This window comes from Trematomus bernacchii, unplaced genomic scaffold (genome assembly GCF_902827165.1).
Source record: "Trematomus bernacchii unplaced genomic scaffold, fTreBer1.1, whole genome shotgun sequence".
In the NCBI taxonomy this organism is placed as follows: domain Eukaryota; kingdom Metazoa; phylum Chordata; class Actinopteri; order Perciformes; family Nototheniidae; genus Trematomus; species Trematomus bernacchii.
The window spans coordinates 1453923-1477798 of record NW_022987550.1 but is presented as its reverse complement, the minus strand read 5'-3'; the positions used below and the strand labels follow the sequence as shown (position 1 = coordinate 1477798).

Genomic DNA, 23876 nt, shown 5'->3' with positions numbered 1-23876 from the left:
GAACATCAGCAGGAGAGGACTCTTTAAAGTAGAGACACTACATACTGATATACACCTGAACATCAGCAGGAGAGGACTCTTTAAAGTAGAGACACTACATACTGATATACACCTGAACATCAGCAGGAGAGGACTCTTTAAAGTAGAGACACTACATACTGATATACACCTGAACATCAGCAGGAGAGGACTCTTTAAATTAGAGACACTACATACTGATATACACCTGAACATCAGCAGGAGAGGACTCTTTAAAGTAGAGACACTACATACTGATATACACCTGAACATCAGCAGGAGAGGACTCTTTAAAGTAGAGACACTACATACTGATATACACCTGAACATCAGGTGGAGAGGACTCTTTAAAGTAGAGACACTACATACTGATATACACCTGAACATCAGCAGGAGAGGACTCTTTAAAGTAGAGACACTACATACTGATATACACCTGAACATCAGCAGGAGAGGACTCTTTAAAGTAGAGACACTACATACTGATATACACCTGAACATCAGCAGGAGAGGACTCTTTAAAGTAGATACACTACATACTGATATACACCTGAGCATCAGCAGGAGAGGACTCTTTAAAGTAGAGACACTACATGCTGATATACACCTGAACATCAGCAGGAGAGGACTCTTTAAAGTAGAGACACTACATGCTGATATACACCTGAACATCAGCAGGAGAGGACTCTTTAAAGTAGAGACACTACATACTGATATACACCTGAACATCAGCAGGAGAGGACTCTTTAAAGTAGAGACACTACTGCTGATATACACCTGAACATCAGCAGGAGAGGACTCTTTAAAGTAGAGACACTACACACTGATATACACCTGATCATCAGCAGGAGAGGACTCTTTAAAGTAGAGACACTACATACTGATATACACCTGGACATCTGCAGGAGAGGACTCTTTAAAGTAGAGACACTACATACTGATATACACCTGAACATCAGCAGGAGAGGACTCTTTAAAGTAGAGACACTACATACTGATATACACCTGGACATCAGCAGTAGAGTACTCTTTAAAGTACTGATATACACCTGAACATCAACAGGAGAGGACTCTTTAAAGTACTGATATACACCTGAACATCAGCAGGAGAGGACTCTTTAAAGTACTGATATACACCTGAACATCAGCAGGAGAGGACTCTTTAAAGTAGAGACACTACATACTGATATACACCTGAACATCAGCAGGAGAGGACTCTTTAAAGTAGAGACACTACATACTGATATACACCTGGACATCAGCAGTAGAGGACTCTTTAAAATAGAGACAGTACATACTGATATACACCTGAACATCAGCAGGAGAGGACTCTTTAAAGTAGAGACACAACATGCTGATATACACCTGATCATCAGCAGGAGAGGACTCTTTAAAGTAGAGACACTACATACTGATATACACCTGAACATCAGCAGGAGAGGACTCTTTAAAGTAGAGACACAACATGCTGATATACACCTGATCATCAGCAGGAGAGGACTCTTTAAAGTAGAGACACTACATACTGATATACACCTGAACATCAGCAGGAGAGGACTCTTTAAAGTAGAGACACTACATACTGATATACACCTGAACATCAGCAGGAGAGGACTCTTTAAAGTAGAGACACTACATACTGATATACACTTGAACATCAGCAGGAGAGGACTCTTTAAAGTAGAGACACTACATACTGATATACACCTGGACATCTGCAGGAGAGGACTCTTTAAAGTAGAGACACTACATACTGATATACACCTGAACATCAGCAGGAGAGGACTCTTTAAAGTAGAGACACTACATACTGATATACACCTGGACATCAGCAGTAGAGGACTCTTTAAAGTACTGATATACACCTGAACATCAGCAGGAGAGGACTCTTTAAAGTACTGATATACACCTGAACATCAGCAGGAGAGGACTCTTTAAAGTACTGATATACACCTGAACATCAGCAGGAGAGGACTCTTTAAAGTAGAGACACTACATACTGATATACACCTGAACATCAGCAGGAGAGGACTCTTTAAAGTAGAGACACTACATACTGATATACACCTGGACATCAGCAGTAGAGGACTCTTTAAAATAGAGACAGTACATACTGATATACACCTGAACATCAGCAGGAGAGGACTCTTTAAAGTAGAGACACAACATGCTGATATACACCTGATCATCAGCAGGAGAGGACTCTTTAAAGTAGAGACACTACATACTGATATACACCTGAACATCAGCAGGAGAGGACTCTTTAAAGTAGAGACACTACATACTGATATACACCTGAACATCAGCAGGAGAGGACTCTTTAAAGTAGAGACACTACATGCTGATATACACCTGAACATCAGCAGGAGAGGACTCTTTAAAGTAGAGACACTACATACTGATATACACCTGGACATCAGCAGGAGAGGACTCTTTAAAGTAGAGACATGCTGATATACACCTGGAAATGAGCAGCATATGTCCTTTTTAAATGTACTTAGCAACCCTTACAGTATGTGTAAAAGTTAAAAAGTGACTCACCTGGTTTCTTGCACATGTACGAGTAGAATCCCTCAGATTTGAGCATGATGAGCAGCGAGCCCCAGCCAAGCAGCACGGCGGAGAACAAAAGGTTTTCAATAACCGCCGTCACCGCCATCCACCAGCGGCGAGAAAACGCCGTGGCCAGAGAGGGCGCCATGATGGAGATGGAGAGAGAGGGTCACTTTTTAAAGTTTGCCTTAAGGAGAAAGGGGGGGGGGGGGGGGAAAGGCTGCAGCCTGAAAGACAAGAAACAGGGAGAAGAGATGAGTTGAGGACCATGCTGCTGTTCGGTGGCTCTTTGAGAGGATGTCTGTGTATTTGAGGACACTTCATGGTCACTTTGAATTTGTATTATGTCTATTTCTAACTATAATGTGCCTCTTTGTGATGATTGCGTATCTCCTGTTGGTCGTTATATATTCGTTTTGCCGTCATTTTCTGTCTTTTAGGGATTATTTTCTGTCTCTTTGATTCACGATGTGGCTTTTTGTGCATTTTTGGTCCTTTTGTTTTCGTGTCTTTTTGTGTTAATTCCGTCTCTTTTTTAGGTATTTTTTGTCTGTTTGTTGTCATTTCTGTGTAACTGTGTAATTGTTTGCGTCTTTCTGTAATAAGTGTGTCTGTTTGCTGTCAACGTGTTTCTTTCTGTAGTCATTCAGTGTCACTTTATAGCCTTTTTGCCCTTTTTCATAGTTGTTTGTTGTCTCTTTGTGTGTCTTAACAGCTGTTTTTCGTCTCTTTCTTGTCATTTTCTGTATCTTTTGATCATTCAAAGTCTCAGTGGGGCCCCTGTGCGTTTAATCCATCCATGCTGCATGCACATAATTACAGAACAGACGTCAGCTTTCCTTGTTTTTAATCTTTCTGTCTATTTCTATCCTGTAAAACATTCTTGTAACTGTGTAAGAACATTAAAAAAACTACTAATCCAAAGACCTAATAATTGCATATTTACATATATTATCTAATAAATCTCTTTCTGCCTCCTTTCTTATGACTTCATGTGTTTTTCATGACTCTCTGTTCCTGTTTTACACACATTTCTTTGTTCTTGCAGATGAGGATGAAGAAAACACACCAACAGAAACAGCTGAGGAGCGTTAACCCCTCCTATTAATATTCATAAGTCCCGCCCACTCTCGAATCTGATTGGCTTGACACTTCGCCTGCTCTTCTCCTAATGGCTGCTAGTGACATAAGGTGCAGCAGCTACACGTGAGGCTGGTGTTGCCTTCAGGAACTGTGGGGAAACACTGTACAGAGGTCTTTACTGTTAGAAAATAAATACTTTAGTGAGGTTTTTCACATGTATATGCGAAGTAGAGGACATGAGTTTAAAGCTAGAATTAAGTTTCCTGATTATTGCGTTCAAGCTTTCTTAATTTTGAGGTCACATAAAATGATTTGTAATGGTTATATTTGATTTAAAAAAACACCTAAGCATGATGACACCTGCTTTATTTTCCTTTGTTTGCATAGACACATACACACAAATAAAGAACACTTAAAATGCCTGTTTGTTTAAGCTGCTATGGTAAAAACAAGGTTTATTTACAAACAACCCACTGCACTTGAACGCACCACGAGCTCAAGCCGGTTCGAACCAGTACGGCGCGAGATTCGGTTGTCATATAAAATCCATACATTAATATTTCTATTTTTTATTATCTACATACTTATTGATTTTAACTGGGAAGAAGCGCACCAGTACTTAAGATAATTTAAGAAAGAAATGCACTAAAAATACACACATTGGGATTAAATAGGAATAAAAATGCAATTTAGATTTTTTATAAAAGGTGGAAACTCTGATCCAGATTTCACAAAAAACCTTACGTGGCTTTAATGCATTATATAAATAACTGGCTTGTTGTCTTATATCAGTGTGTTATAAAGCCTTCAGGTAGTAATGACATACCTTGAACAAAAAGGGCCAGTCCTACTAAGTTGTATAACACTAATAAAAAATATTTTTTAATACATAAAAGCGTATTAACCCTTGTGAATACGTTACATCATCAAAAAGTTCAATCAAAATATATTCAATATGGAAATAATGTTCAATATAACTGTACAGATGTTCCAGATTTCACAAAGGGACCTGACTTTCATTCATACTATTAATAAACACTGTGTTATTGTATTATACGTGTGTAATATGGCTGTTTAACACACTGATAATACAATAAATCACTGTGTTCTTGTATTATCAGTGTGTTATACAGTGTACAGGTAATAGCATAAAAGGTGAGTGTGTTTCCAAGTTGTGTAACACTCAGTTTTGTGTCTGAACTCGATGACATTCAGCACTGAGAGGCAGATATGTGAAATAAGAAATAAGAGATAACACAGAGCAGACTTCATTCGGATGTTGATATTTAAAATGTACACTGGGAACAATAAGATGAAGTATTTTGCAGCAGGAACTGGTCTGAACTGGACTGGAATCATCCTCCTCCTCCTGCTGCTGCTGCACAGAGGCAGGTTTCACACCATAAAAAAGACCCACTTCCGGTTTAACATTTCAAAATAAAAGTCTGGTGAATAGGGGTTTGTGAGGGATAAAATGTATTAACATAAGGTTTTTTTAATAACAAATCTAGGCTTTTAGGCTTAATTCCCTGAGTAAAAAAGTATTTATCAGTAAAAAAAATCTTTAACCAAATACAAATGTATGGCACTATTTTTGAGATATGTTCATGCAGGTTTGAACAATTGTATTTTGTATTGTAAATACTTGATTTATTTTTGCATTCATTACAATTTAAAATGCCATTTTCTAATATAAAATGCCAATTTGCATTAAAACAAGAATAGTTAATATAGTTTTTTGAGTTTATTTGTTTTTTTTTCTTATTGTGGGGGAAACTTCTGAAGCAATAGGAGTCAGGACTCAGAGAGACGAGGAGAGCTGGAGCTTTGATGGCAAACACTGACGGTTTATTTGGAACTTCGGCCGGAGAATTCACAAGACATGTCACGGGCCACGAGTTGACCACACGTTTGAGACGCCACAATCAACTCTGAAGAGCCCTCCTGGAGCTCCAGGTTTGAACTAGTTCAGAGTGTAATAATCAACATTCTTCAATAGAGACTAAACAGCTGAGGACACTGAATCACATTTGTTGTCGCTTATGGCTCGGGGTCATCTACACCCCGAGAAGGATGTGTTCCAGGTGTCCCACAACAATGACTATCTCTGACCGACAGTAGCCCGGTCACAAACTGGTAACAACAACAATATGCTAGGGCAGCCCCTCCTTAAGGGAGATAGCGGCTGCTCAAGGTTGGAGCATCTGTGTCAGAGGGCGAAAGGTAAACATGTGTACAGAATTATTCCCTGACAAAATGAATGTGTATTAATGGTATTTAAAAAAAGGAATGATATTTAAGTTGGGACGTATTTGAGTGTAATATGTAGTGAAAACCCATTAACAACCCAGACACATCAAGGACAGAACTGAATGATTTTCTGCACTTTTCTGAATGAATGTGTATGCTTTTATTTTGAAGGGAGTAACTGCACTCAACCGGAAGTACCCCCAATTTCTCTCGGTACTTTCACTAAGAGGCGCTCAGCTGTTCAGCATCAACAACACGGGGTATCACACACAAAGACACAAAGTACCAGCAGCAGAGACAACAACAACATCAACAAACACAAACACACAAACATCTGCTCTGGTGTTTAATTCTGGTTTTCAAAAAAAAAAGTATAATTATTTTTAGGAATGTGATCAGAACTTCTTTCATGCACCGAAACAGCCCGGGCAAAGATAAGGGGACACGGAAGAGGATGACTGTGAGAAACATCTGGTGTTATCTGATCAAAAAGATGTGTGTTTGTGCAGGTAATGTGCAGGAGAGGAAGAGGAAAGCAGTGCAAGTTGAACCCAGTGGATGAAGGATGAAGGAAGAGGGAGATAACCAGAATGTTTCAGAATAAAGCCGGTCAGATATCTGTCATTTCAGACAGAGCTGCTGAATCAACGCCAATATTATGAGTCAGCCTCTCCTCCTGTGAGTGTGTGTGTGAGAGTGTGTGTGTGTGTGTGTGTGAGTGTGTGTGTGTGTGTGTGTGTGGAGCATCCTCGGTGCAGACATACCTGAATCCAGAGACAAATGAAGCTGCTCCTTTTCAGTTAAATCTATTTAAAATGTCTCTCGTCGACAGAAACAGACCCAGAGAGAATCAGATGTGTTCGGAGGTTTCAGGATGTGTGTTAGTCTCTCTTTGAATCACTGTGTCTCCCCCTCATTGCTGCCGCTTTATAGCAGCGCAGCACAAACAACCGAGCCCTCCCATTGGTCCGCGGCTGAGCTAGAGACCAGCGGCAGCCAATCAGAGCGCAGGGAAATATTACATGAGTGTTGTTTTTCAATACTTCGTTAATGTTGGGAACACAGGTGAACAGCTGATAGTGGTGGGATTAAAGAGGGGCTTTTCAATATTTTTATTTTATTGAAAGTTTTACTTGTGTTTATTTAAATATCCATTTTATTGAATGTAATCTTTTTGCTCAAACTTTTGTGTTTATATAAATATTTTTATCTTTATTGGACATTGTAGTTACACTGCTTATATATTTTACAAGTAACTTATATATTATTTTCTTATGTAATATTAAACACATTCTTTATATTTAATTTAGTTATATATTTTCATTCAAAACATATCATATATATTATTCTGAAATGGACCAATCTGCACAATGACTACTTTTACCGTCGCTACATTCACTATATTTTGATGATAATACTTTTCTACTTTCACTTGAGGAACATTTTGAATACAGGACTTTTACACTAACAGAGTATTCCTACACTCTGGTACTTCTACTTTTACTCAAGCACAAGATCTGAGTACTTCTACTTTTACTCAAGTACACGATCTGAGTACTTCTACTTTTACTCAAGAACAAAATCTGAGTACTTCTACTTTTACTCAAGAACAAGATCTGAGTACTTCTACTTTTACTCAAGAACAAGATCTGAGTACTTCTACTTTTACTCAAGAACAAGATCTGAGTACTTCTACTTTTACTCAAGAACAAGATCTGAGTACTTCTACTTTTACTCAAGAACAAGATCTGAGTACTTCTACTTTTCTACTCTGTTTTTGGGGAAAACAAAAAGAGGGCCAAGTTTTCTTAGAAAGTTCTTAGAAGTTCTCCCTTTTCTGTGAATTGCTATCAAACAAGTCCTCCCTCCTTGTTTTCTATGTGCTTTACTCCTACATATTTTTGCCTGCAGGCTTTAAATCCGTCCCGTCTCTCACCGACACACTGTTCTCCTGCTGCTTCATGACAGAAACTTGCAATTCCTGGAAAGAAAAGGGGAGGTTTTCAGAGGAAGGGAAGCAAGCAAAACAAACTGAGAGAGAGATGTATTTCACTCTGAGGGCGCCCCCTGCTGGCTGCTTTAAAAATACTGCAGGTGTACATTTCCCAACCAAACCTTCAAATTGTAGACAGACTTTGAGTGGCATCTCAAAAGAGGATTTATTTAACAAAAACACTTTCAAACACCTCCAACAAAAGCACAAACACAACATATAACTGGAGGAATGGTTATTTTTAAGGTTCCCAGTGAATGTACAACTCAAAATGCAGTCTTCTTAAAGCAGCAATTATCCAATGAGAAGTTGATGTCACTAAAAAAACAAGATATAATCCAAGAGAAACAAGGCCTTAGAAAAATGTCAGATCTACAAAACATTTCAGAATCATGAAAAATGTCAGAACTACAAAGAAAAAGTCAAAAATCTGAAGACATTGTGTACCAAGTGTTCTTAAAAAGTTCTTAGAAGTACTCCCTTTTCTGTGAATTGCTATCAAACAAGTCCTCCCTCCTTGTTTTCTATGTGCTTTACTCCTAAATATTTTTGCCTGCAGGCTTTAAATCCGTCCCGTCTCTCACCACCACACTGTTCTCCTGCTGCTTCATGACAGAAACTTGCAATTCCTGGAAAGAAAAGGGGAGGTTTTCAGAGGAAGGGAAGCAAACAAAACAAACTGAGAGAGAGATGTATTTCACTCTGAGGGCGCCCCCTGCTGGCTGCTTTAAACACTGTAGGCGTATACATTGCATGCATATTACATTTACCAACCAAACCTTCAAATTGTAGAACAGACTTTGAGTGGCATCTCAAAAGAGGATTTATTTAACAAAAACACTTTCAAAAACCTCCAACAAAAGCACAAACACAACATGTAACTGGAGGAACGTTCTTGTTAAAGGTAGGGTAGGTAAGAATGGAGAAACCAGCTCGAGTGCGCTAGAATTTGAAAGTACACAAACTTCCTTACAGAGCCCCTCCTCCAACACACACCAACGCGCACATGACCAAAATCTGAATTCTATCAAAATTAGGTGGAATTATGAAAAATGTCTGAACTACGAAAAATGTCAGAAATATGAAAAAAAATTAAACATCCGAGAAAAAGTCAGAATTTTGAGAAAAAAGTGGGAATTATGAAAAAAATCTGAATTATGAAAATCTGAGAAAAAATAAAGAATTATGAAAAAAGTCAGAATTATGAAAAAAAGTCAGAATTATGAAAACTAATCTAATCGTCCGTAATAAGAAACATCACAATTGATCAAATCTTATTATTTTTCAGACAAAACATAGTTGTTGTCGTTTACCTATAATATGAAGGCCCAATCCCAAACCACGCCCTACACCCTACCCCTACACACTACCCCTCCGTTTGCGCGTTCACGCGGAGGGTCCGCCACATTAAGTGCTGTTCCAAACCAACGAGTGTGGAGTGGTGTGGAGGGGGAGTGGGCTATCAAGCCATCAAACAGCGAGTCTACATCGGTGCTGACTTGAGACTGGTCTCTACCTGACCGGAGTCACGCTGTGTGTGTCCGTCAGGAAACACGCTGTTTATAAACAGTTCCAGCAAACATCCACTGATAAACTGCGATGTTAACAACCTAATGATAACCTCATATTTTTTTAACTTAGGATTGTACCTGTGGTTAGTCTAGATAGAAAAAGGTAAATGTGTGCATTTTATTATAAAGTTGTGTATATTTACAGATTGTTGCAAAAACTAAGATGCTTATAAAAATGTGATTTAAAACAAAAAGAGCTTTACAAAAAAGCAACACAATTAAAGATGTTTGGAGTTTTATTTTAGTTATTAATGTTTTGTCTAAGATGCGGATTTGAAACCGTTGTTACAGTTACGGCATTTCTTGTTTCTGCCGGAGAGAGGGGAGTTTGTCCCAAAGCTTGCCGCTGTATCTACTCCCTCCATCTGACAGGAGGGAGCCTCGTTGAGCTGCGAGTGGCACTCCACGGAGTTCACTCTGTCACGGAGAGGGTAGTGTGTAGGGGTAGGGTGTAGGGCGTGGTTTGGGATTTGGCCGTAGTGTAGTAGACGTTTAAGGTGTCATCAAAAAATACAAACAATTCACAACAAATTGTAATTTTCAAATTTATTTTCAAATCTTTAGTATCTTATCTTTTAGTGTGTTTGTATAATCATACATTGGTTTGGTGCATACAGTAAGTCAGGAGTGCATCAGTGATTCAAAACACAGGAGCATGTTTAGTTTCTTTATCTCATAACTCCACATAAATCTGCAGTTTCTTTATCAAACAAGGCACAGGAACATGTTTGCATCGTAGCTTTTCCTCTCATTTATAACACAAACTGTACATATAGATCTCCCTCCTGAAAAACAACAATATAATAATATCATCATATAAATCATACAACACAGAATCACTAGAAATCAAAATCTTTGGCTAGTTCTTTTGAGTGCAGAGCCGTGCACAGAGGAAGTCACGTCGTCGAGAACAAAAACAAAAAATAACTTGGCAAAATGTTCGAGCTCCTCTTCAAAGTTTTTAATTTTAAACTTTAAGAGGATCAGTCTCTGGTCAACGCTAGACGGAGAAATATTCTGCAGGAAACCTTCATCTGAACTGCTGGGATATTTTTATTTTTAGTGTAGAACTATTTCAGAAAAACATTTTACTATGTTTGGTGCGGAAGTATTTTAATCATTTCTTTAACTTTTTTTAGTGTAGAAATATTTTACTAAAATATTTAACTTTTTATAGTGTAGAAATATTTTACAATTTTTTTAACTTTTTATAGTGTACACATATTTTACTAAAATATTTAACTTTTTATAGTGTAGAAATATTTTACAAAAATATTTAACTTTTTATAGTGTAGAAATATTTTACTAAAATAAATGTTTTTCTTGTCTTTTTTTAGTCTATATACTAACACAGATTTCCTAAAAAAAAAAAAAAAAAACATTACAGATCATCAAAAATCACATTGCGTACATGTTTTTGGCATTTCAATATTGACTCATTTGGTCAAAAAATATCATGATAATTGATTGTCTGCACAAATCACAAATCAGAATATATCTCATCTATCCCCGACATAATGTGGCTTTAAATTGAGTTTTAGTCGCACTTTTTGGTATAAATGCTTTTCAAATACAGAGAAAGATATTGAATATTAATTTTAAGTAAAAACATCAGAGCAGTTCAGTCTCAGGTGAGGGGGGGGGAGGCAAATCAGGGAGGAAATGGGGGAAAAATTCAGGGTATTTATCTAAACTGAACTCGACTCATTCTCACGTTGAGTGTCATGGTTTTCATCCGTTAATATCGAATAAATTAGTCAAAGAAAAGATGGAAAGGCACGTCTTTCAGCTTCCTGTTCACCTTCCTCTCGCCGTCTCTCACATGCTTTTACTCTTCAGTTTCTTGTAGTGAATCCCACAGAATCTCTTATTCAAAACACAAGGATCCCTTCAATCCCCGACCCTCTACTCTGCCCACCTTCAAAAACAACCCCCAGTTAGAAAAGTTGAAAGTAAATAAAGTTTCATTTGAGGCAAGAAACGAACCCTGGTTTTCATCGACGACTTCTCCTCTTATTCTCCAAATACCCTTCCCTCATTGTTTTCTTGGTCAAGTTCCCAAAAATAAAGCACATTAAACATGCGGTGCGAGAAAACGCACCGCAATATTTGTTATTCCCTTGGCTCGTATATAAAATCAGAAAATATTCAAACAGCAACAGTATTAACGCCCCAAAAATATAATATATAAACTAATATATCAAATTAGTTGCTGGATTTGTATTTTTTTTTTGTCTTTTCTGTATTGGGAAGCACCATTCCCACCTGTAGTGACAGCTGGCGTCTGATTGGAGGAGGGGTGTGTGTGTGTGTGTGTGTGTGTGTTGTTGGGTTTTGGTGTGTGTGTGTGTGTGTGTCATCATCTGGAGTTCAGTCTGGGAGCCGTCTGGATGGAGAAAAAAAAATTGTCAAATTAATTTTTTTACACTTTATTATGGCTTTTGATTATTAGTAATAACACAGAATTAATTACCAATTTTGTATTGTTTGCATTTTATCTAGTGAAGCAAAACCATTTCTTTTGTAAATTAAATCTAATTTAAGAATGTAATATTTTATTAGATGTTGCCACTCATTCAGCTTCGTGCTATTGGTGCTGATATTTTATATTTTCTGCCAAACATTAAACAGTTTTTGGTTTATTTCAAAAGATGATTTCAGATTTTTTGATTTGGGAAATGGGACTGTACTATATAAAGCGCTTTATCAGGTCTTTACAACAACTCATAAAGCCTCTGAGTCTTGAATACTCAGAGCCCAGAACATTTTTTTTTCAGATCCAACTCTGGTGTTATCAATTCAGACTAAAAAGGAAATCTGAAGTGTTAACATTTGAGCTTTAGGTAACGTAAACATGGTCTAACGGATATTCATTTAGACTCACCACAGACAGGTGTCCATTCTTGGCTTTGGCCACCAGGAGTTTCTGATCCAGGCGTGAAGTCGATGATCCCCTCCTTCCCCTGAGCCACACTGTACTTATACTAGAGAGAAGAAGAAGAGGTACGTGGGTGAAGATGCTTCAGTGTGAAGAGTGGAGATTCATTTCTAACAAGAGTTATCCTGCAGTGAGCGTTACGGAAACAAATGCAGGTTTACATCAGTTAAAAGGGCCCTTATTCTACTCATTTTCCAGGTGTATATCAGTATGTAGTGTCTCTCTACTTTAAAGAGTCTCTCTGCTGATGTTCAAGGTGTATATCGTATGTAGTGTCTCTACTTTAAAGAGTCCTCTCTGCTGATGTTCAGGTGTATATCAGTATGTAGTGTCTCTACTTTAAGAGTCCTCTCCTGCTGATGTTCAGGTGTATATCAGTATGTAGTGTCTCTACTTTAAAGAGTCCTCTCCTGCTGATGTTCAGGTGTATATCAGTATGTAGTGTCTCTACTTTAAAGAGTCCTCTCCTGCTGAGTTCAGGTGTTTTCAGTATGTAGTGTCCTCTACTTTAAAGAGTCCTCTCCTGCTGATGTTCAGGTGTATATCAGTATAGTGTCTCTACTTTAAAGAGTCCTCCCTCTCTCGGCTGATGTTCAGGTGTATATCAGTATGTAGTGTGTCTACTTAAAGAGTCCTCTCCTGCTGATGTTCAGGTGTTTATCAGTATGGGTAGTGTCTCTACTTTAAAGAGTCCTCTCCTGCTGATGTTCAGGTGTATATCAGTATGTAGTGTCTCTACTTTAAAGAGTCCTCTCCTGCTGATGTTGCAGGTGTATATCAGTATTTAGTGGTCTCTACTTTAAAGAGTCCTCTCCTGCTGGATGTTCAGGTGTTTTATCAGTATGTAGTGTCTCTACTTTAAAGAGTCCTCTCCTGCTGATGTTCAGGTGTATCATCAGTAGGTAGTGGCTCTACTTTAAAGAGTCCTCTCCTGCTGATGTTCAGGTGTATATCAGTAATGTAGTGTCTCTACTTTAAAGAGTCCTCTCCTGCTGATGTTCAGGTGTATATCAGTATGTAGTGTCTCTACTTAAAGAGTCCTCTCTCCTGCTGATGTTCAGGGTGTATATCAGTATGTAGTGTCTCTACTTTAAAGAGTCCTCTCCTGCTGATGTTCAGGTGTATATCAGTTTGTAGTGTCCTCTACTTTAAAGAGTCCTCTCTCTGCTGATGTTCAGGTGTATATCAGTATTTAGTGTCTCTACTTTAAAGAGTCCTCTCCTGCTGATGTTCAGGTGTATATCAGTATGTAGTGTCTCTACTTTAAAGAGTCCTCTCCTGCTGATGTTCAGGTGTATATCAGTATGTAGTGTCTCTACTTTAAAGAGTCCTCTCCTGCTGATGTTCAGGTGTATATCAGTATGTAGTGTCTCTACTTTAAAAAGTCCTCTCCTGCTGATGTTCAGGTGTATATCAGTATGTAGTGTCTCTTAAATCTCCCACTTTAAAGCGTGTAATGCTCTGCTTCTCTCACCTGCCCTGGATGATGTTGATGCTGTTTATTTTGTCCGAACAGATCGCGATTTTGGTCAAAGTCTCGATCACATGATCGCTCTGCAGAACCACGTCTCCCTGGGAACACACACACACAACTTTAACCAACAATCAACAAGAGTTGCCTGTATCGTTTTTATTGCAACACAGATGGATTAACATTCACTCATGTACACACAATCAATACCTATAGGCTGCTATACAGGGAGTTGGTAGACACACACAACACACACACACACACACCACACACACACAACACACACACACACAACACACACACTACACACACACACAACACAAACCACACACACACACACACACACACTACACACACACACCACACACACACACACACCACACACACACACACACACACACACACAACAAACCACACACACACACATACCAACACAAACACACACACACACACACACACACCACAACACACACACACACACACACACACACACACACACACACACACACTAAACCTTCATAAATGTTTTATATAATATTCTCTCTGTTCACCTTCTGCTTGTTGTCCTCACTGGGCACGTGCAGACGAACACGCCGTCACTGAGGGAGCTGACGGTAGATACCTGTGGGTGAAAAATCATTTATTAAGGTTATATTAGTTGAGAAATTGGAAAGATTAAGTAAAAGGTTCCCATACTGTCGAAAAAAAGTGAAAATGAATACAGTAGAAAAAAACGACAGTTCGAAAAAAGTGAAAAAAAACGACAGTCGAAAAAAAGTAAAAAAATAGTGAAAAAAACGACAGTAAAAAAAAACGACAAGTTCCCCGAACTGTCGAAAAAAGTAAAAAAAAACGACAGTCGAAAAAAGTGAAAAAACGATAAATCTGGAACTTTTGAAAAAATGTGAAAATTAAAACAGTCGAAAAAAAGCGAAAAAAAACGACAAGTCCCGAACTGTCGAAAAAAGTGAAAATGAAGAGAGGAGAAAAAAGTGAGAAAAACGACAGTAAAAAAGTGATATATTAAAGTATATATTTAAATGTTATTTGAACATGTTTTCAACCATGAAAAACGTTTCAGTTCATATTTTCATTAAATCATATTGTTTTAAATTAGTTTCTGTGTCTTAGTTTTAGCATAATAACCAATACCATCCACATTAAACCCCAATCCCTCCCTGCTTGTTGACCTCTGACCTTTCAGCGCTTCGTACTCGATGCGTTGTTTGAGTTTTCCTTCCTCCACGATGACGGCGCAGTTTGAAGTGAGCAGCAGCTGCCGGGGTCGAGGTTTATATCCTCTACGGTCGTACTTTGTGACGGGAACCGCATACTGAGGACGGAGAGATTAAAAGGTCCCCTATTATCCTGGTCTTCATCAATATATCACAGGTCTCAGATATATCCAGAGCCTGTCTCTGATTGGCTGAAACACCAAACAGATCATTGCAGCATTACCCATAATCCCCTCTGTTTCAGCCCTGTTTCCAAAGTGCTGATTCTCTGTCTGTTACTTTAGATGAAAATAAGGAGCCCCTCCCCACGCCCCTCTGAGAGACATTTGGTTACAAAGAACTCAATGGGGCTCTAGGAGGAGATTCAGGTGATAAGGGGGGGGGGGTTACCTTGGTTGCTGATTGGCTAATGGTTACACAAGACAACACATGGTTATGACATCATCAAGTGGCCAAAATCTGATCAGCTCATTTTCAGACAGGTTTTTATAGAAATGGATCAGGAGAAAAAGAGAGAGATCTTTGTTCCTGAAACTTTCAGAGTCTCTTTCCACAGAGGGGACACATGTTGATAGAAGAGACATGAAGAAGAGGGGACACATGTTGATGAAGAGAGACAAGAAGAAGAGGGGACACATGTTGATGAAGAAGAGACATGAAGAAGAGGGGACACATGTTGATGTAGAAGAGACATGAAGAAGAGGGGACACATGTTGATGAAGAAGAGACATGAAGAAGAGGGGACACATGTTGATGTAGAAGAGACATGAAGAAGAGGGGACACATGTTGATGAAGAAGAGACATGAAGAAGAGGGGACACATGTTGATGTAGAAGAGACATGAAGAAGAGGGGACACATGTTGATGTAGAAGAGACATGAAGAAGAGGGGACACATGTTGATGAAGAGAGACATGAAGAAGAGGGGACACATGTTGATGAAGAAGAGACATGAAGAAGAGGGGACACATGTTGATGAAGAGAGACAGAAGAAGAGGGGACACATGTTGATGAAGAAGAGACATGAAGAAGAGGGGACACATGTTGATGAAGAAGAGACATGAAGAAGAGGGGACACATGTTGATGTAGAAGAGACATGAAGAAGAGGGGACACATGTTGATGTAGAAGAGACATGAAGAAGAGGGGACACATGTTGATGAAGAGAAGAGAAGAAGAGGGGACACATGTTGATGAAGAAGAGACATGAAGAAGAGGGGACACATGTTGATGAGAGAGACAGAAGAAGAGGGGACACATGTTGATGAAGAAGAGACATGAAGAAGAGGGGACACATGTTGATGAGAAGAGACATGAAGAAGAGGGGACACATGTTGATGTAGAAGAGACATGAAGAAGAGGGGACACATGTTGATGAAGAAGAGACATGAAGAAGAGGGGACACATGTTGATGAAGAAGAGACATGAAGAAGAGGGGACACATGTTGATGTAGAAGAGACATGAAGAAGAGGGGACACATGTTGATGTAAGAGACATGAAAAAGAGGGGACACATGTTGATGAGAAGAGGGGACACATGTTGATGTAGAAGAGACATGAAGAAGAGGGGACACATGTTGATGTGAAGAAGAGACATGAAGAAGAGGGGACACATGTTGATGTAGAAGAGACATGAAGAAGAGGGGACACATGTTGATGTAGAAGAGACATGAAGAAGAGGGGACACATGTTGATGTAGAAGAGACATGAAGAAGAGGGGACACATGTTGATGAAGAAGAGGGGACACATGTTGATGTAGAAGAGACATGAAGAAGAGGGGACACATGTTGATGAAGAAGAGACATGAAGAAGAGGGGACACATGTTGATGTAGAAGAGACATGAAGAAGAGGGGACACATGTTGATGAAGAAGAGACTGAAGAAGAGGGGACACATGTTGATGTAGAAGAGACATGAAGAAGAGGGGACACATGTTGATGAAGAAGAGACATGAAGAAGAGGGGACACATGTTGATGTAGAAGAGACATGAAGAAGAGGGGACACATGTTGATGTAGAAGAGACGTGAAGAAGAGGGGACACATGTTGATGAAGAAGAGACATGAAGAAGAGGGGACACATGTTGATGTAGAAGAGACATGAAGAAGAGGGGACACATGTTGATGTAGAAGAGACATGAAGAAGAGGGGACACATGTTGATGTAGAAGAGACATGAAGAAGAGGGGACACATGTTGATGTAGAAGAGACATGAAGAAGAGGGGACACATGTTGATGTAGAAGAGACTGAAGAAGAGAGGGGACACATGTTGATGTGAGAGAGAGACATGAAGAAGAGGGGACACATGTTGATGTAGAAGAGACATGAAGAAGAGGGGACACATGTTGATGTAGAAGAGACATGAAGAAGAGGGGACACATGTTGATGAAAGAAGAGGGGACACATGTTGATGTAGAAGAGACGTGAAGAAGTGGATTTTGCATGATAGGTGACCTTTGAATAAGAAAGTCTTGATGAATAAAAGTGTATAATTGTGTCTCTTATTAATAATTTCTTTATTTTCTTCGACTCACCTTCATCTTCTCGCTGCCCAGAGCCTGCAGCACTTTGGGGTTAAGGTCCTCTCCGTCTGCACAGAGAAGAAACACACAAATGATGAAGACCTTCACACACACACTCTGAAACAGGAACAGGAAGTGTGTGTGTGTTTTAAGAAAGCCTCTCACTGAGTCTGGTGCTGACGAAGAGTTTGGGAACGCTCTGAGGATAGTTGTCCTTCTTGTCTTTAAAGAGTTCACTGGCGATCATCTTCTGCTCCATCTGTTCAGAGAGAGAGAGACGATGAGGGAAAGGTGGAGAAGGAAAGGCAAGTTTATTTATCCAGCACTTTTCAACGCAAGGCAATTCAAGGTGCTTTACAACAATGAAGGTCTTCAGGCTGGATTTAGAAGTACCCTCAGCAGATTCTCACTTTCCTCTACTCCTAGTCTTCCCGTGAAATTATAGTTCCTTTGACACTTTTCTAACCTTCTAATATTCCTTTCATCCATGTTGCATCCCCAAGACAACACATGTGGAAAGAAAACAGAGAGCATGCTGGGAGGACACTCACCTGGTGCTTCCACTCTGGGCTGATCTTCTTGCAGTAGCTCCACACCATGTTCTGCATACACAGCTTACGCAGCTGCTCTGAGGCCTGAACACACACACACACTTTTTAGAAGGGTTTTAAACAATTACAGTGTGTGTGAGTGAGTGTAGGAGTGTGTGTTTGTGTTTGTCTGTGTGTGTGTGTCTGTGTGTCTGTGTGTCTGTGTGAGTGAGTGAGTGAGTGAGTGAGTGAGTGAGTGAGTGAGTGTGTGTTGTGTGTGTGTGTTTGTCTGTGTGTGTGTGTGTTTGTGTGAGTGAGTGAGTGAGTGAGTGAGTGAGTGAGTGAGTGAGTGATGAGTGAGTGAGTGTGTGTGTGTGTGAGTGTGTGTTGCTGGGCATGTGTGAGTGAGTGTAGGAGTGTGTGTTTGTGTTTGTCTGTGTGAGTGAGTGAGTGAGTGAGTGAGTGAGTGAGTGAGTGAGTGAGTGAGTGTGTGAGTGTGTGTTGCTGGGCATGTGTGAGTGAGTGTAGGAGTGTGTGTGTGTGTGTGTGTGTGTGTGTGTGTGAGTGAGTGAGTGAGTGAGTGAGTGGTGTGAGTGTGTGTGTAGTTGAGTGAGTGAGTGAGTGTTGGCGTGTGAGTGTGTGTGTGTGTGTGTGTGTGTGTGTGTGTGGTGTGTGTGTGTGTGTGTGTGTGTTGTGGTGTGTGTGTTGTGTGGTGTGTGTGTGTGTGTGTGGTCCTCACATCAGAGAGAGCAACAGGAGGAGTCGGCCAGCTCTTATCCAGGACGTTTTTGGGCAGGTTTCTGCGCAGATTCATGAGGAACGAGTAACGAACGTAATCCAGGAAATACTCGTTTTCTGGACATCGCTCCCTGTGGCGGTAGATGAAGCCTTTGATGAACCTGAGGGTGGAAGAGCAAGACATAGGAAATTAAGACTAAGACTCCAGAAAAAGAAATGTCTGTTTTCTAGACAGGTTTGATATAAAAGTTTAAGAACAGGTGGAAAAATAGGACATTATTAGAAACACCTATTTTGATCCACATTTTTTTGCAAGAAATAGGAAATTAAAACAAGGCCAGTGGGAAAAAGAAATGTCTGTTTTCTAGACAAATTTGATATAAAAGTTTAAGGACAGGTGAGAAAATAGTTTTGCAAGGAAATGCTAGAAAAACGTATTTTGATCCACATTTCGAATGTTTTGATTTCGGTCAATTTGATAGCCCTTAAAATATAAATGAGTGCATCAGTTACATACAATTAATTGAAATAAATTAGGCTTGAATCTATTTTTGTAATCTACCCTCAACTCTGAATGTATTTGCCTAAACTTGTTCATATAAAATAAAAGGACTTGGTCCTCAATTGGCCTCTCAGGGCTTCCGTACACACATTTGCTTTCTGATTCAGTTTAACTCAGTGTTCTGGTTACCTGCGGATGGTATCAGCCGCCTGTCTGCGGCGCTGCGCTCTCCTCCGGGCCAGGATCCCTCTCCACCACGCCTGCACCTTAACAGCTGTGCACACGTCACAAACATCAACACAAACACTAACAATACAACTTACAGGAGGTGAACACACTCTAAAGCAGGGGGGTCAAACTCAAGGCCCGGGGGCCAAATCCGGCCCGCAACTTCACTTCATGCGGCCCCACAAGAGCTTGCAAAGAATAGAATATGTTTATTATACGGTTACATGCCGCTTTACAGAAGCACGTTGCCCATAAACTACATGTCCCACAATGCATCTCAAACTTTCTTTTCTCAAAATGTTACTTTTTTTTTTTTTTTTAAATCACTTTTTTTTTTTTTTCAGAATTTGGCTTTTCTTATTAAATCATTTTGGGACATACACACGCACTGAAGAGACTTGCAATTATTTTCCCTAGACTTCTGCTTTCAGACGTAGTTAATTATGAAGTTATTACCCTATCTGATATTAATCCAATTCAGAGGCAATCATGTAATACATTATTCTATATATATTAAATATTTATATATGTATTTTTATATAGTCTTAAAGTTACAACCGGCCCTTTGAGTGCAACCATGATGCTGATGTGGCCCGCGATGAAATTGAGTTTGACAGACCAGAGGCCTGTACTACGAAGCTGGTTCAACCTAAGTTAGCCGGTTGGCCCAATCCAAAACATACGCGCTCTCGCTAAACTGTACTACGATGCTGGTTATCAAGTGGATCGCTCAAGCCAGCCGTGTCCTATCTAGTTAGGTGCGCGTTCACATGAAAGGGGCGGGGTTAGCAACATTTGACCAATCACAAACACGGACAACCGTACTGACAGCGCAGCGTCATACTTCCTGAATGAAAAGTGAACTTTAATATTAGTCAAATATGAAGAAGTTAAACTTTAAACATCCATGACTTAAACACTTTATCCAGGATAAAAGCCACATAGCTGCACCTGCAAGGTGAATACAGCTGGTAACAGAAAAAGTGTTTGAATGCGTACATTAACAGGTTTATGAAATCACTGCCCCGTCCAAGACACGATCTGACTTTAATTACATTTGACTCGAGTGTTTCGTCAACTTAATGTGTTGCTTAAAATAATACTTCTGCATACAGTATGTGACACTGTGAGTGTTGCACGGCCAGATACGGCTCAGCTGACTCAGATAAGGAGATATGATACATTATGATGTGATATGATATGAATGATAATGGGACACATCGACGTCTGCACTCACAGTGCCACGGACTGTACTTAATGTTACTCTGATCCGGTTACTTATGTCGTGGCAGATATTTAAGTAAGCTTTCTTAACGCTAATGTTATAATAGTCAGATTGCTCTGAAGATGGGAGGGGATATTCTATTCATGTTCACGTTCACACAGTCAGTTGATTTTGGCCGGCCGTCTTTCCTGCAACGGCAGTTTTTCTGTATTTCCTCTATCCTGTAATATGACTTGATCGCTTTAAACTCCGCACACGGAGCTCTGATTGGTCAGCAGGCGGTGCTTTCACTGAGTTGATCTCTTAGCCTGCAACCTAACCTCCTCCCGAGGAGGTTAGCCGCTCAGCATAAGTTACCATGGAGATCTAGCCCGCTAAAAAGAGAACCAGCGTCGTAGGACCGGAAAGCCCGAGTTTTCCCTGAAGTCAGCCGCTAAGGGAAAATCCGGCTTCGTAGTACAGGCCTCTGCTCTATAGTGAGGTATACACACTCTATAGTGAGGTAAACAGAAGGGGAAGTCTCCTCACCTGAGGTTCTGAGTTTCTGGAACTTGGTCTTCTGGCTGTATCCTCTCCATCCGGCCTGCAGCTTGGTGGCTGAGAGGAGAAGGAGACACACGGTTTAAATCTGTGGCAAAACTCATACAAATATTCGTATTAATATTTCAAAACGTCCAGCAAAGATGCCTGAAATGCATTCAAACTCAAACAGATCACAGCTTCTGCTTATATTAGCAGGAAAACATTTGTATCAACATATATTTATCTGTAAAACAGTTGAAAACAACAGAGCACGCCATCTGATTATTTGTTTGTATTTATTCTAGCTTCAGGCTTTCTTCTCCTACATTAAAGGGGACCTATCATGCAAAATGCACTTTTGTACGTCTTTTCTACATGAATATGTGTCCCCGGTGTTCCAGGGAACTCACCAAGTGTCAGAAAACACAACCCTCTCTATTTTCCTCCATACCCAAATCTCTAAAAAAGGGGCTGCAACGGATCTGATAAAAACTGATCCAGATTTGAACACTGTCCTGACGTCAGGACGGTGGCGCTACGGCTATTGGGCCAACTCCACCAATCAGGAGGAGACAGACACGGCCATTGCCGTTAGAAAGCGCTGGAGACGCTGTAGTACATATGCCAGGCCTGTAGGTGGTGCTGTTCTCACTGAATCTGCCCTTGCTAAAACAGAGCTAAAAAATGTCAAATTGAGCAAAATGAGGCATGGCTAAAATGCATGATCTGTTTGGTATTTTGAAAAAAAAGTATAAATATGCCTTATATAGGTATGGCCCTACACTATATTATTCAAATATAGCATGATAGGTCCACTTTAATATAATAACCTGTTTATTATTATTTTTCTTCCTTCATGCTGTTAGATTGTTCTGTTTGCCGCCGCCTCGTATCAACACTTTTCATACCTCAAACTGCACTATTACATTACATTACATGTCACTTGTTAGACGCTTTTATCCAAAGCGACTTACATACTCAATACTGTGGACAATCACCACAGGAGCAATTTGGGGTGAAGTGTCTCAGGGACACAACGACATGCTGACTGCAGTGGGGTTTGAACCTGTGACCATCTGACCCCCAGACCAAGGCTCTATCCACTGCGCCACACGCCGCCACTATATGTGTGAATGATTTTCATGTTTCTTGTAAAGCACTAAAGGTTGCTCACATAAAAAAGTGAACTTGCCTTGTTTCTTATCTGTGTCCTTTTTTAATGTTTGTCAAATAAACAGCTTGTGCTGTTGGCTTTGTTGTCAGGATGTCTCCATTTCTACATGACGATGTAGGAGTTGATGAATACAGGAAATGAAAGGTAATAAATGTTTAGAGTCTCTCACCCAGACTGTGCTTCCTGGTCTCCAGAGCGTCTTCAGTCGCAAACAACGTCTTCGGGAAGCGGATGAAGATTTTGGATCTGAAAGTAAAATGACCATTTAAAACATTTTGAAAGTGCAGCTCAGGGACAAAAAGAAGCTCAGGGACAGAAAGAAGCTCAGGGACAGAAAGAAGCTCAGGGACAGAAAGAAGCTCAGGGACAGAAAGAAGCTCAGGGACAGAAAGAAGCTCAGGGACAGAAAGAAGCTCAGGGACAAAAAAGCTCAGGGACAAAAAGAAGCTCAGGGACAGAAAGAAGCTCAGGGACAGAAAGAAGCTCAGGGACAAAAAGAAGCTCAGGGACAGAAAGAAGCTCAGGGACAAAAAGAAGCTCAGGGACAAAAAGAAGCTCAGGGACAGAAAGAAGCTCAGGGACAAAAAGAAGCTCAGGGACAAAAAGAAGCTCAGGGACAAAAAGAAGCTCAGGGACAGAAAGAAGCTCAGGGACAGAAAGAAGCTCAGGGACAAAAGAAGCTCAGGGACAGAAAGAAGCTCAGGGACAAAAGAAGCTCAGGGACAAAAAGAAGCTCAGGGACAAAAAGAAGCTCAGGGACAAAAAGAAGCTCAGGGACAGAAAGAAGCTCAGGGACAGAAAGAAGCTCAGGGACAAAAAGAAGCTCAGGGACAGAAAGAAGCTCAGGGACAAAAAGAAGCTCAGGGACAGAAAGAAGCTCAGGGACAAAAAGAAGCTCAGGGATAATGATGCATACCATGAAACTAAATGCATGTTACATGATGCTTCTGACTGGTATGAAAGGTCTAAAACCACCAGACTCAAAGACAGTTTCATCCCACAGGCCATCAGACTGCTAAACACCTGAACTTTGAAAGAACATTCATCTGTTTGCAACTTACAAATTATCTATCTAATATATCATATCCCAATCACTTGTATATGGACTCTTCTTGCACTAATTCTATTTGTATTTACTTGCACTATTTATCTGTGTTATTGTGTTGCTCTGTTGGAGGAGCCTGTGACCTCATATTATAATTGATATAACTACACTTTAGCTATGTACCAATAAAAGCCTTGAATCCTTGAATGTATTACCTCCCCCATTTTGTACTCCTCAGGTTTGTATCCCAGATGTTTGACCAGCGTCGCCACGCCTTCAG

At 40.0% G+C, this 23876-nt stretch overlaps 2 protein-coding genes across 3 annotated transcripts in view; both read right to left on the bottom strand.

The window, feature by feature from the left end:
- The window catches only part of LOC117477000 (large neutral amino acids transporter small subunit 4-like), a 72262-nt gene extending 65479 nt beyond the window's left edge, over positions 1–6783 (bottom strand). For both annotated transcript variants that reach the window (XM_034123695.1, XM_034123696.1), the window contains exons 1-2: positions 6669–6783; positions 2560–2798 (exon numbers count right to left, since the gene is read on the bottom strand). In XM_034123695.1, coding sequence (XP_033979586.1) covers positions 2560–2719 — 160 coding nt within the window. In that variant the 5' untranslated portion in view covers positions 2720–2798; positions 6669–6783. The remainder of the gene's footprint in view (positions 1–2559; positions 2799–6668) is intronic.
- Positions 6784–10815: 4032 nt separating this feature from the next.
- Positions 10816–23876, bottom strand: part of LOC117477012 (unconventional myosin-Ic-like) — a 76538-nt gene continuing 63477 nt past the window's right edge. Inside the window, 16 exon segments of the mRNA XM_034123710.1 lie at positions 10816–11783; positions 11816–11854; positions 12353–12391; positions 12393–12441; positions 13881–13978; positions 14429–14460; positions 14463–14491; positions 15068–15210; positions 17645–17700; positions 17798–17891; positions 18184–18267; positions 18902–19061; positions 19592–19676; positions 21384–21452; positions 22721–22799; positions 23815–23870. Of these exon segments, the coding sequence (XP_033979601.1) occupies positions 11828–11854; positions 12353–12391; positions 12393–12441; positions 13881–13978; positions 14429–14460; positions 14463–14491; positions 15068–15210; positions 17645–17700; positions 17798–17891; positions 18184–18267; positions 18902–19061; positions 19592–19676; positions 21384–21452; positions 22721–22799; positions 23815–23870 (1100 nt within the window). The 3' untranslated portion in view covers positions 10816–11783; positions 11816–11827.